Source organism: Halyomorpha halys, unplaced genomic scaffold (assembly GCF_000696795.3).
Source record: "Halyomorpha halys isolate HHAL.00 unplaced genomic scaffold, Hhal_1.1 Scaffold865.1, whole genome shotgun sequence".
Lineage (NCBI taxonomy): Eukaryota > Metazoa > Arthropoda > Insecta > Hemiptera > Pentatomidae > Halyomorpha > Halyomorpha halys.
This window is the reverse complement of record NW_027110332.1, coordinates 305845-320034: the sequence shown is the minus strand read 5'-3', so window position 1 is coordinate 320034 and position 14190 is coordinate 305845. Positions and strand designations below refer to the sequence as shown.

The 14190-nt window shown below is 28.8% G+C and overlaps 2 protein-coding genes across 7 annotated transcripts in view; one reads left to right on the top strand and one right to left on the bottom strand.

The window, feature by feature from the left end:
• Positions 1–900: 900 nt before the first annotated feature.
• On the top strand, positions 901–12717 carry LOC106686735 (histone deacetylase 8). Of its 2 annotated transcripts, XR_010843728.1 has the most exons (11): positions 901–2131; positions 2198–2381; positions 3593–3734; positions 4496–4602; positions 5314–5506; positions 6635–6708; positions 6815–6916; positions 8208–8302; positions 9270–9375; positions 9470–9689; positions 9907–12717. XR_010843728.1 is itself a non-coding variant. In XM_067048484.1 (10 exons), exons 1-10 carry the CDS (start codon positions 1988–1990, stop codon positions 9493–9495), a joined length of 1173 nt encoding a protein of 390 aa, XP_066904585.1. In that variant the 5' UTR covers positions 901–1987; the 3' UTR covers positions 9496–9861. The 2 variants fall into 2 exon arrangements, 1 of the variants encoding a protein (XP_066904585.1); XM_067048484.1 differs by lacking the exon at positions 9907–12717 and having other exon boundaries at positions 9470–9861.
• A 51-nt stretch (positions 12718–12768) lies between these two features.
• Positions 12769–14190, bottom strand: part of LOC106686734 (uncharacterized) — a 51185-nt gene continuing 49763 nt past the window's right edge. For all 5 annotated transcript variants that reach the window (XM_014430206.3, XM_014430205.3, XM_014430203.2 and 2 more), the window contains 2 exons: positions 14065–14186; positions 12769–13235 (listed from right to left, as the gene is read on the bottom strand). In XM_014430206.3, the coding sequence (XP_014285692.1) occupies positions 12807–13235; positions 14065–14186 (551 nt within the window). In that variant the 3' untranslated portion in view covers positions 12769–12806. The remainder of the gene's footprint in view (positions 13236–14064; positions 14187–14190) is intronic.

The window sequence follows — 14190 nt, the reverse complement described above, 5'->3', positions numbered from 1 at the left end:
AAGAATGGTTCAGCTTGGAGAAGACGCACGAATAGGGAAGTGTACTTGTTAATCGGTGAGCCGGTGTTACGGTTGCCATGGTGAAATAAAAACACTGGCGATATCTGCGTAGACAAGGGGTATTATGGTTGTCATGGTGAAATTAAAAAACACTGGCTAGATCTGCGTAGACAAGAGGTTTTACGGTTGTCATGGAAAAACAAAACACGAGGGATAGGCAGAGACGAATGGGTTTTGGTTTTGTGAAGGCGACAGTTTTGATTTTGGAACACGTATGTTCAGACGAGTGGTTTTTGGTTTTGTGAAGGTGACAGTTTGATTTTGGAACACGTTACGATTGTTCAATGTGAAGTGGTAATAGTTTAAAGGCCCTCTGTCTTTACTGTTTGAACCGAAATAGCACCATATGAGAAATGTCATCGTATGTGTTTTGTGTTTTTTCAAAATTATCGTGTTCTATTTCAATGGACGGTCATTAACACTAGAAGTGGGGATATAGTGCAGTGACATTTCTTCAGCACGTCCTGAATAAGAGAGTTGTAGCAGGTGTCATCCTAAAACTTCTGGGGAAAGTGAAACGGAAAGGAAATATCGGACAACCTTATGTTCTGCCAGTCCACCCAAGGACTACGTGGGGTTTGAACTAAATTTTATTTTGTTTTTATTTTATATCCACTTTTATACTCTTTTGGATAATAATGTAAATATAGTTATTAAGGTGGCGCCTAAGGAGTAATTTATTCTTTATTGTTTTGTGTTTTTTTTCCTTTTGCGATTATATTAATTTTTTTAATTTTCCTTTAACTCACCCCCTTCTCCGCTAAGCGTTTTATTTTATATCCACTTTTATACTCTTTTGGATAATAATGTAAATATAGTTATTAAGGTGGCGCCTAAGGAATAATTTATTCTTTATTGTTTTGTGTTTTTTTTTCCTTTTGCGATTATATTTATTTTTTTAATTTTCCTTTAACTCACCTCCTTCTCCGCTAAGCGTGGGCAAGTATAAACGATAAATATATAACTAATGATGGAAAAATTGTGAGAATTGGTAGGCTGCGCTAGGTAGGGCATACAGCAAGAATGGGGACTAATGATAATAATAATTATTTATTTGTTTATGGGGCAACCCCTGTACAAATACAGTTAGAGCGTGAAATACATGAAATAGATAATCAATTGCAGTAATTTTACAAAAATAATGAGTTAACGATCGTTTATATAAACTAATAACAAACAATATACCCAAGCTGGGCTATTCACATTCGTTAGAATAAAACAATAAAACAAAAATGTCATTACATATTTAATAATATCAAAAAATAAAAACTATACCACCTATTGGGACATAGGTGTCCAGCTCTAAGCAAAAGGTTTTGGGTTACATATCTAAAAAAACAGTTGGAGGTCCAATCCTGAGGGTACAGACAGAAATTCATAAAACTGATTTCGGCTAATATCGCTTAGCTTTTGTTTGTTTGTTTCGGTTCTCGTGATACACTGTCAAAAAATTGAAACAATCCTCCAGGGCCGTACCATCACAAGCTGGACTACAGCTAAAATTCCCATGGATACAATCATTGCCATGAATAAAGTTTATTCATGGATGAATCATTAATAAATAAACTTTGTATCCTGGGAAATTTTAGTTATAGCTTTTCTACAACTAATTTTTGCCCAATTCTGCTCACAAGCACCGCTACCATTGAATCTCTCAACAATTGTACAAAGTGGTACAAGTGTAAAGAGGTAGAAGGCAGCCGGTGATTGGCCGATATGTCTCCAACTTCACCCAATTAAGCCCCGCCTTTAACTTCATTAGGAAGGTTGCATTCTAGGTTATGTATCCTTCCGGATAATTTTCAGATATTTTGAATGTCAACAATTTTGTTTTAATTTAAATATGTATTTAGTTTGAGTAATATTTTTTGAAATTATTTTAAAGTGTTTTTCTGAAAATTTTTCCAAATTTTCATGTTCTTTTAGTATGGAAATTGATAAACATGATGAAAATACTAAAAAAAGGAAAAGAGATTTAGATATATTAGAAGATACTTATTTTACTGTTGGGTTAGTTTTTGATGAAGTTCTATTCAAAGAATCTTTAAAACACCCTAGAATTTGTGACAGAGTAAGTTACAAGAATTTATTGAGTTTAATTTCACTTTTTACTCTGCTACATTTAAGATATGGTTAGTCTTTTATAGTTCACAATCTAATAAAAGCTTATGATTTGCTGAGAAACTTTACTTTATTAAAATCCACTGCAGCTACTAAGGATGAACTATGTACTTTCCATTCCAGTGATTATATTGAATATCTAGAAAAAATTAATCAATCCTATACACCTGAAGATGAAGTGGAATTGGAATATGGAATAGGTAACTATGTAACCTGAAAGGCCCTTAATTATCACATCATTATTGAAGGAGGTATATTCTAATGGAATTTAAATATTTATTTACATTTATTTATAGAAATTGTTTGTTTATTTCCGTAATAAACTATGTTTATAATCAACATTGAAGAATTTTTCATTGTATTTGAAATTGAAAAATTATGCTGTTTAATCAATTATGTTTTCACATTCTATAAGCTACTATAATTTCTGTTTTTAGTTTAATCAGTATCACTTAATTTTCTTCGGCTTATTTTTGTTCATTTATATTTTTTGATTTATTTTGGCATTTATTGGTTCTTGATTATCAAACAGTTTTACCTACCTTTGACACCTCTATTTTGAAAGAAATAAAATTATTTCTGTGCCAGTTCCAAAGCACTATTCCACCATGGGGGAGCGTTCAATCAATCAATTATACTCAATTAAAAAAATATTTTTATAATAATTTAGGTTCCAATTTCTAAGGGGGTTTTGTTGATCTCTTAAGAGAGTATAGCAGGCATAATTTGTCAGCCGTCTAATTAAACACAGCAATAATCATATTGCATAGCCATTTGCTTTTTGAGAAACAAAATTTTGTCTATATAAAACATTAAATAGGCAAACAAACTTATAATTCAGAGACATAGCCCTTATCGCATGTGGATGTCAATAGTATTTAAAAGAAAAATGTTTGGCGCTGTAAACAATCGTGACCAGTTTAGACTGATGTACAATGCAAAGTTTTACTTAATTTATTTCCTGAACTGGATGTGATACAATATATAGGATTCTTTAGAATGCAGTGGGTTGGACATGTTGCAAGAATGGATGGGACTTACCCATTATAAATTAATATTTGGGTATGTGGAGGGAAAAAGAAAGAGAGGATGGCCATGATTGAGGTGGACAGACAAAGTTTAAGCCGTTGGAAAGAAATTTTGGGAATAAAAAGATTGGCAGTTATTTGCACAGGACAGAAAGAAGTAGAGGTGATGTCTTGATGCGGCAAAGTCCTGAATTGGGTTGTTGTATCTTTGATTATGAATAATAATAATAACTCGTAACAATATAACATTTTGATTAAGTGAGTACATGCCCACCTTATCATGTGCAAGTAGTACTTCGGAACTATTACCCTAATATTTTAATATTTAGTAGTTGTGATTTAAATATTTAATCCTGTTAATTTTACTGTCTGACTTATTACAGGTTATGATTGTCCGCCGTTAGATGGAATTTATGATTTCTGTTGTGCAATTGCTGGAGGTACTCTAACAGCAGCAAGAGCACTATGTAACAAAACTGTTGACATTGCCATCAACTGGTGTGGGGGATGGCATCATGCACAAAGGTGTTTTTAAAAACATTTTTTAAATTTTATATTAGCTATTTAATATAATGTTAGTATTTAGTTATTTCATACTTAATACTATTCCAATTAAAATAAAAGTAAAATCAGTGTAATAGCGAGTGAATCAGTGAAACCAATGTCTACCTGAAATGGTGGAAAAATACAACAAAAAGTGATATTTTATTCTAAAGATTTCAGATAAACAACAAAGTTCACATTGAATAAATAATAATTATTTGTCTGGAACTTAAATAAAAAAAATTGAGGTGTACAGATGCAAAAGGTTATGATTCTATTTTTTTTTTTTTTTTTGCCTTTAATCATTTCCCCACCATTTTATTATTTCATGTTCAAAGTTAGGGTAAAATCCCTTGCAGGAAGGTATAAATCCTTGTTTCTTTAAAGAAATGGAGAATCACTTAATTGTAAATTTAGAGAATCGCTTGGACATAAGAAATTTACAATTAAGTTTAGGGAAGGTTGTATTAGCTGTGTGCACCTGAGTTTGTTTTTCAATTTCACTAATAAATTGTTTCATTAAATATGCAAATGTAAACATTTTTGCACATGTTCTCAACAAATGTTTTAAAGAAAAAATAAAATTTTAATGGGAGGAGCCGCATTTGCTCACCATTACGTTATAAGATTTTTAAATTATCTTTGATGTTTGTGAAGAGGTTTTTAAATTATTTAAAATCTTTATTTCTGCCATAAAATACAACATGAATTATATTATAATAAGATGTTATCTTGGTTTATAGAGATGAAGCTGAGGGATTTTGTTACATAAATGATGTTGCACTTGGAATATTGGAGTTACGGAAAACATTTCAGAATGTACTATATTTTGACTTAGACATACATCATGGTGGGTAGTTATTTATTCATTTTGTAATTGAAAGTAGGCTTATGATTGTTCCAAGAAATTCCTGAATTTTAATATGCTTACTAATTTTTTTTTTTTTCTATTTTCCTTATTGAGTTTTTGGCTCATCGAATCCTATATTATACGGTTCAGGCATTATATTTTCTCTAGGTCATAGTAAATTCATTCTGTGTTCTTTTCTTTTCTTCTTTTATTTGCAGAATAATAGAATTTGCATGTGATTTGATCAAGTTTAGTGATATGAGTATCGATATTATTAATTTTTAACCTGTAATGCAACAGGTGGGTCTGTTTAACCCAGTTATAACTATTTGTTCACTTTTTATATCAAATCATCAAATCACATTCAATATAATGCATTTATTACTGTAATTATTTATTTATATGAAAATGGATTATACAACCTGAAAAAAAAATCAATTCAGAATACCAAAATGTAAGATAAATTAATATTACTATTGATTCCTCAGACACACCTGTAATTCTGAGGATTAAGAAACATAACTGATTATTTTCATAGTTTCATTATTTTTTTTCACAGAAATCTTGTAGACAAATTAATAATGTCTTATACATTTGTTTTAAAGTAGTAATTATATTTAGAAATAATTATTCTATTTTAATTTAGTTCATCTTATTAAATTAATTAAACTACCTTCTATTGAAATATTTAAATGACTAAAATGGTTTTAGGAAATGGGGTTGAAAATTGTTTTTCATATACAAAACGTGTAATGACTGTTTCATTCCATCTTTATGAACCAGGATTTTACCCTGGAACTGGCCTGGAAAGCGAAATTGGTGATGGAAACGGGCGTTATTATTCTGTCAATGTACCATTAAAAAATGGGGCATCTGATGAGAAATATAAAGATATGTTCGATTGGTAATTATTATCTTTATTTATAAATAAACTTGTGTCGATAAGTTATTGATTATATTAATATGAGAAGATGGTCAGCAAAAATACCTAAATAAATATGTATTTTTGCTGACTGCACCTCCAACCACCTTCATCTCATATTAATCTACAGTCAACTATTAACTCTATAATTATCTAAATAGTTAAAAAAAAATTAGTTCATGACTCATGTTTATGAAAATTATAACCTGCACTTCTCATCTGAAAAAGTTTATTTAGCCCTGGTGTTCAGGAACTTCTTATCTGTAATTTGTATTTATATTTTATCTTCCAGCATTTTTTATTGAACTTTGTTAAAGTAAGAATTAGTTTTGGATTATAGCGAGTGTTGTGAAATTTTGTTGATAGTTTTTAATAATAATTAATAACTATTATCAAGATCAACTTAATAGTTTTAAATAATCATTGTAATTAACACTTTGGTATCAAAAGATCAATCTTCTTGCCTTCCTTTAAGCATTCATAGACCAGATCCGGTCAGTTGTTGCGTTTTATTTGATACTACCTTTGTCGATGACCTTTCATTGGTACCTTTGTTTAATAATGATAAATAATTACTTATTTTTGACTTGAGCTGTAATTATTAAAATTACTTTAAAAAATAAAACAGGAAAAACTGAAGGCTGCTATTAATCAGCCCTTAGTTTTTCTTCTTTTGTTAGTTCTAGACCTTTTTTTATGCTACCTTATTTGTTACTCTAAAGTTTTATTCTATTGAAATTCTAGTTTGTGTGATTAAAGTTTTTAATATATCAAATTTTTTATATTATCAAGTTTTCTATGTGGGTGGGATAAGAATCAAAAATTGTAAACAGATATATGTTTGTTTTATTGAAACAGTTGAAAAAAAAAAAAAAAAAGCTTCATTACCTTTTCATTAAAAGTTAAGTCTCATATTTGATTTGAAGAGCAATCTATTTATTATAATTATCTATAAATGCATCAGGGAACAGGATTGATTTTGAAATATCAAGTTGTAGAGTTTTGATTATTTCAAAATCAGATATTGTATCTTATCTTATCGAAAGTACCATTAATTTAATGGTCACTAGATGTATGGCATGAATTATGTTTTCGACATCTTATTTACAGGGTACTACTAACTGTATTAAATAAATTTAAACCTGATGCAATTGTTGTTCAGTGTGGTGCTGATGGACTATCAGGTAGGACATTATATTTTTCTGTTGTGTTTCATATTATCAATATGATAAAGATAGAGAACATATAAAGAAAAAAATATTGATTTTTTATTCTTTTTTTTTTCATCAGGTGATCCAATCGGTGAAAATTTTAATCTCAGTTTAGATGCTTATAGTCATTGTGTCAAAAAAGTTTTAAAACTCCAAAAGCCAACACTTTTTCTTGGTGGTGGTAAGTACATTAATTTTTACTTAAACTTATTTTTATATGGAATATATAGTAAGGGAAAGTATTCTATCCTACAAAATTTCAAATTGGAGTTGTCAACAGAAATAAATGTTTCGAGACCCCATAACCGAGTCTCACAAAATAGTGTGTGTGTGTGTGATGGTCAGCCTAGCTCAAAAACAAAAAGTCGTATGAAGCTGAAATTGTATATTTAAGACAGGTATATACCTGGGATATGACAGCAATTTTTTTGATAAAATCGGCCTACCAGAAGTGCCACTTTATTGTTTTGATTTTTCATGTTTTCTTAATTTTCTCAAAAAATGGCTTTAATGATTTTGATTAAACTTGGTATGTCAATGTATAATTGAATAGTCTTTAATATCAGCTAGGTCTTACCCTCATTGAAATAGTCTGGTAGGGTTTGAATGATAAATATTTAAAACATTTTCCTTTAAAGTACCTTCAATTTTATTTATTTGGAATAATTAACCATATCACATTTTTATTAGCAGTGGAAAATTGATAAATATAAATTATGAAAGGAATTGATTATGAACTAAAGAACATCATCATCATCATAATCATTTTATCCCCTTTACCACTTGTGCAGTGTGGGGTTACAATTTGCAGAGTTTGGACCAGATGTCTTGCTCTTGGACCATCTCCCTTCTCCTACTCCAGTCCATATTCCGCCTCCTGAACCCCATATCTCCACTAAAGGGGTATGATGTATTATATATCATTGTAAAGCCAAAGACTTTTAGAAAATATTTAAAATATAAAGTCCAAGAAGAGAATGAGAATAACTAAAGATCTTTCTATATATTCTAATAGGGGTTTGACTTAGGAGGGGGCATGCACTTGAACAGTTTTTCTGTTCAATCTAATAACTGTTGTCATGTTGACTTAGTTATTGGATGATTAATTTTTACTTTCACTTAACCTATGTTTAAGTCTTTCAATTGACAGGATGATGAACTAACTAGTTTAAGATTTAGTCGCCTTCATTTTAAATCTTCCAGGAGTCAGCCCCGATGAAGTGGGATGAAATGTTAGATACTAATAATTAGTTATGATGCTATTTTTTACATTTCTTGACAGCCATTTGTACCGTTTCTCTACAATTAATCAGTTTATGTTTGTTTTTGTTTTTTTGAAAAATTAACATGTTTAATTTAACTGAATTCATTTTAAGCAATGATTTTTCTTTAATCATATGTATTACTAAGATCAATTATGGATCTTTTTTATTATTATTATTTTTCTATTGATATTTTTTTTTTTTTTACAGGTGGCTATCATATTCCTAATACAGCAAGATGCTGGACCTACCTGTCCTCAGTCATTGTGGGTGTGCCTATTTCTAATGATATTCCTGAGCACGATGTAATTTAATTTATAATTTTAGTAGTCTGTAGTTCTAATGTATAATTACTGTAATTATCTGTCATTGTGAACCCTGTGAAACCTTAGAAAAAGATAGATTGTCATTCTTTCCTTGCCAAACATAGAATATCAAAATTGCTTTGTAGGATGAGGGTCAGGTAGAAATGTTTCTCCCCCCATTGCAGGACTTCATCGGGGCTGAAAAAGATACAAACACTAAAACAGGGTAACAAAGTAAGAAAATAACAAAGAAAGAGTAACTGAGACCTGAGATACTATCCATATTTTTTTATTTTGTTTACCATTTACCTGGCCATTTCTGACATATGGGGAAGTATCATACATGTTATCAAGCTATTCTAACCAGATCACCATGAAATAAAAGACAACATGGATTTGAACTGGTACTGCTGCAGACTCCTAGTGAATATATATGCTTACCAACTGAAGTTGCCAAACTTACTGAAATGTTTTATATTTTGTAATAATACATTTTAAAAAAATTTATACAAGTAGTCTCCTTTTACATTACCCATCATTTGGAGTTGTATAGGAGTTACAACATTGTTCAGTTTATATCAGGAATCATTTTATGTCAAAGGAATTTGAGGTTATTATTGCTGGAACATATAATTTTATTAAAATTGATTCTTTTTTTTTTTTTATTACATGAGACTATTAATAAAAATTAATTTATTATTGGTTTACCAATAACTACTGTTCATAGAATGATTTAATACTGTAAGACTGCCAAATGAAATAAGTGGATCCTCAACAGATTTGACAATCTTTATTTACAGTTTTGTCAAGCAGGACTTGACTATTCAATTTTTAATTAATGGAATCTGATGATAGTTAGAGAAAAACCTGTAATTATTACTATTAAAATATTGTTAGATGTTTAGGACTAAATTTGTGAAATATTTTTATAAGTACTAAATATTTAAGTATGTATTATTTTTTATAGAATTTCACTAAGTTTGGCCCTACATTTGAGCTTCAAATTTCTAAAAGCAATAGGAAAGATAATAATTCAAAAGAATATTTATCCTGTTTGAAAAGTAGGATAAGTGGTGAGTTCCCTGATATTTATTTTTAAAAAAAAAATGTTGTATGAATATAAAAATATTTGCTATATTTATATATATATATTCTTTCTATTTTCAGCCAATCTTAATAACATAGGTTCATGATATTTGGCAAAAGTCATTTAGAACTTTTAAAAACATATTTATTGCTAAGTTGTAAGAAGAATGAAGAACTTCATGTTTAGAAGATGAGTGAATCATTTTGCCTTTTATTGTTGTATATCCTTTGTTAGTAAGGATGTACACACTCGGAGAAAGGAAAAAAAAATAGTATACCTTGAATTTGTTTACTATGTATGGTAAGAGAAAAAATATATGTAATTGTTTTGAAAAACCATGGTTTTCAGATATGAAATAAAATTTTCATCTACTCAAGAAAATCAAACCTTCCAACAAGTTTTTTATTATGAAAAATTTCTTTTTCATGTAAAATTGATAACAGTTTCAAAAAATCCCTTTTTCCTTTAAACAAACTTGAAATATTCTTTTTTAAAAACATATTTTTCAATTTTGTAGGAAATACTGTATTTCATACAAGGTTATACCATGATGTAATGGTGAGGAGAACTAAAAAATTAGATGGTATAGTTTCGTGCATCGGCTTCACTGAAGTATCTTCAATTATTCAAGTTCTTGTACTTGCGCTATGATGTATGTCCCGTAGTATAAATTGATTAAAATTGATAAAACTAAAAACATACTGACTTTAGTGTTATTATTTTTTATTATTATAATCATTTTAAGAAATGATATTGCATATTTGTATATATATATATTTTTTAGTAATTTGAATATTACATTATTCAATCTACTATAGTATTTACAATGAATTCAAACCATAACTAGTCAATATTTTTACTACCCTCTTTTAAAAATTCTGAAGTTACAAATCTATTATTAACTTCTAATGTAAATTCATTTCTGATTAAAAGTTTTTTAATTTCTCTACAGCAAAGATTTATGAAAAAAAAAATGTTCTTGTTTCTAATGTTTTTTCAAGTTTCACAACCACTGGTTTGTGATCTGAACCATGTTCTACCTTACGATGCTAAGACTCATTTTAAATACATGATGAATGCAGTACAACATGATTTTGGGTTAATATGTATACTTTCGAATATTCTCATGTTTAAAAATATCACTTTTGACAAAATATTTATCGAAATAACTATTGCTGTGTTGGGTATCAATTGTCTGATAATATATTTCTTCTCTACCTGCCTATAGGTTCACTATTTCAGTATTTAATTAGATAACTTAATATAAAATTTTTCTTCATACTATCCATTAAGTGCATTTAGTGAAATATCAAAGGCACTTAATGGATACTATTATATTTCATATAGATAATCATTAATAATAGCTACCTACGTAAAAAAATAAATAAATAAAAAGACAATTGATAGCCAACATAGCAATAGTTATTTTGATAAATTTTTTTAGTCAAAAGTGATATTTTTAAATATGAGAATATTCGAAAGTATAGGTATTTACCCAAAATTATGTTGATCCTGTTGTACTACATTCATCATATATTTAAAATGAGTCTTATAAATAGTTTCACAATTTGAGTTTTTCTTTGACTGCCCCCAAACAATCTTCCTTTTAATTTCAAAATTATGTATATATTTCTAAGCCTAAATGGCCAAGTGGTAAACCTACCATAGATAAGGAGGTAATGGTGTTGCCATTTTATATAAATGTATTTACTTCTAAATTCCAAAATCATTGTTATAAATAAATATTACTGCCCTGACACCTTAGTACATGTGGTACACCAGGGTGACATGGCACCCAGTTTGAGAACTAGTGCCCAAGCAGAACCTTCCTCTGGTTTATTATATGCTAGTATTAAGTAAAATCATGATTATGAATTACCTTGTGGTAAATAAATTAAAATAAAAAAAATTAAGAAAATTTCTAAAAATAAATGTACAAATCCTTTTAAGGATAATCTATTAATAAATTTGATAAATCGTAGGAAAATATATATGTACAAATATAAACATAAGACAACTCTCAAGTAAAAAATATGAAATAAAAATAAAATCTTTAATTACTAAAGAAAAATACACCGAAAAAAAACTTGGAAAGAAGAGAGAAAAAAAATGTTAAATGTCTTAAAAGTTAAAATTGATGAATATATCTCAAATCTAAATCTCCAATAATTTAAACTGCTATGTTTAGTACTGTACATGTAAATAAAAAGTGTCAATTTAATTGAGCTGATAATATAGTATGAAAAAATAAAAGAATGTTTCATTTAGATGAGCTTATGAAGAAATATAGCTTTTTCTAAAATATTCTGCTTTGTTTTCACAAATATAATTTGAATTTGTACCACTACATTCCATGAAGGGTCAGGGGTTTAGTACTTTGTAAAGAAGTACTGTTACTAAACCAACGGTTGTGCAAGGAGGTGTTTTGGTCAAAATCACGCTCGACCACCAGATTTTCACCCAATTTGAGAGGCTGGGTGGACCCCAGGAGGACTCCAAGAACCCGACACATTCACAAAGTTCACCCAAGAGTTTTTGTAGAAATGGAAACTATTTCATGTATTGTATAAATAATGAGCTATTAGAAAAAATTGACTATGATAGTAATATTCTGAACAGTTAACTTTTCATCATAACCCTTTTAGTTGTGCAAAGACAACTGGCCGAATTTCACGATTTTACTCAGGTTTAGAAAAAGGCTCATAAAAACCAAACAAAAAACAATATTTACATAATTCAAAAAGCAGTGTATTAAGGTCAAAATAGAGAATAATACAATGACACTAATTTTTCTATAGTCATTGTAAATTATCTAAATAACAAACGTATAAATGATCATAAAGAAAATAAAAATTGAGTTCTCTCTTACAAAAGGTATTTGCACATAGGAAAGATCATCTTTTCATCATAACTTTACATTGACCATTTATTACAAAGTATATACTTTGCATTTCCAATATATTTTGTAACAAAATTAATAATATCGCATAACAAAAATAAAGATTAACTCCAAGGTACATGGTAAGCCCCGGACAGATTATCCCTTCCAAAACAATGTTTTTTAAATTGTTGTTTAAAAACTATTTTTTAAAATTATGTCATAATGAAATTACTCCATTTATAACGTATTATAAATTTATTTTGAGATAGTTCTATCGCAGTGTATCACCCTCCGTTACTAAAAGGAGTAATGTCAGCTCTCGAATAAGAATAAAGAAGTATTATGGCCTAAGCCTTTTTTAGTAATGAATTTAACATGGTTTCTATACAAAATAAATATTTGAATGCTAAAATTCATTTGTATATTCTTAGTCTAAGAAGGGTGAGGTAGTATTTGTGAATTTTATTTATGATTGAAAAACTTTTTATTAATATTTCTTTATTTACAACATTAATGGAATTCACAAGACAATTGACTTATTCAATGATTTTTATGTTCTGTTTTTTTTCTTCTGTTTCTTCAGTACTTATGCTACTATCATTGCATTCATCAGATAATTCTTCCTTGTCAGTGCTGGTTTCTGATACTTGATATGTTTCTTCATCAAGATCACTTTCTTCTGTTTCCTTATCCAGAGAAGATTCATAATCTATCTCTGTGAACTCATTACAACATTCAAACTCTGCAATAGTTTCCTCATTCACATCTGACTCCTCTTCGGTTGGTTTAAAGTGCTCTACCATTTCATCATAAAGGAGTAGTGTGTCAGGATCTATACTCGACTTCAACAATGGTATACAGGTACAAGGTTCACTTGAAAGTTTATGATCTGCTGTTTTATTACTTTGTTTGAGATAGTAGTCAATTTTCTGGAAAACATAATAGTCCTCGGGGCATGGATTTCCCTTTAAAAATATTTTTAGATTTATGAATTACATATTTTAATTATGAATATTTTAATATAACTAATAGGGCGAAAGACACCAGTATCAGACACTATAGTTTTTCCATTTTTTCTTAAATTTAGCTGCTGACTTTCCAAATTTTTATTGGCTGAATTTTGTAGTCTAACTTCTTAACAATACAGTTAAACAATCAGCTAGAAGGGCAAAGTTTTATAATATATACTTTTCCTGGAAGTTTTTGTAACAGTAATTGACAGTCCTAAATCGGTTGGCACCAGTAACAAAATTTGAGTCAGTATGAGGCACTCGAGAAAAAACTCTGATATTTAATAATTATAAATACAATTATAGCATATAATTGATTTAATAATTTTTTAATGCGCTTTTGTTGATTCTTTCTTCTTTTCTTCAGCTTTTATTTATTTATTTTTTTAGCTATTTTGCTAAGAACTAGTTTTACCATACAATAAAGCACCACATACTCAATTTTTGTCTCATGAAATATTTACTAAACATTTACCCCAATAACCATTTACTCAGTCTGACACTAGATATTTTGATTGTGATATCATATGAAGTATACAGTTATAGATCACAGGTTTGTTTATATGCCATGAAAGATAAATCTTAAAATAACAAGCCTCTCAACCGTCATAATCTGCATACGGTTGGAGTGTATGGTACCAGTAAATGGTTATTTTTAAATTGTAAAATCAAAATTTGAGAGAAAATAATGATTGTGAGTGGGAAAAAAAAAGATGAACAATATAAGATTATCACTGAATATTTTTATGACTACTCATATTTATGAAATATTAAAAAATAATACCATATACTCAATTATTTTCAAATTGAATTCTTTTTCAGATGGGTATCTTCCACTTGCTGCAACATACTGTTCTCTCAATGCCTTCAGTAAACAAACAAAACCCCTTTCTCTTATTTTGTTATCTGC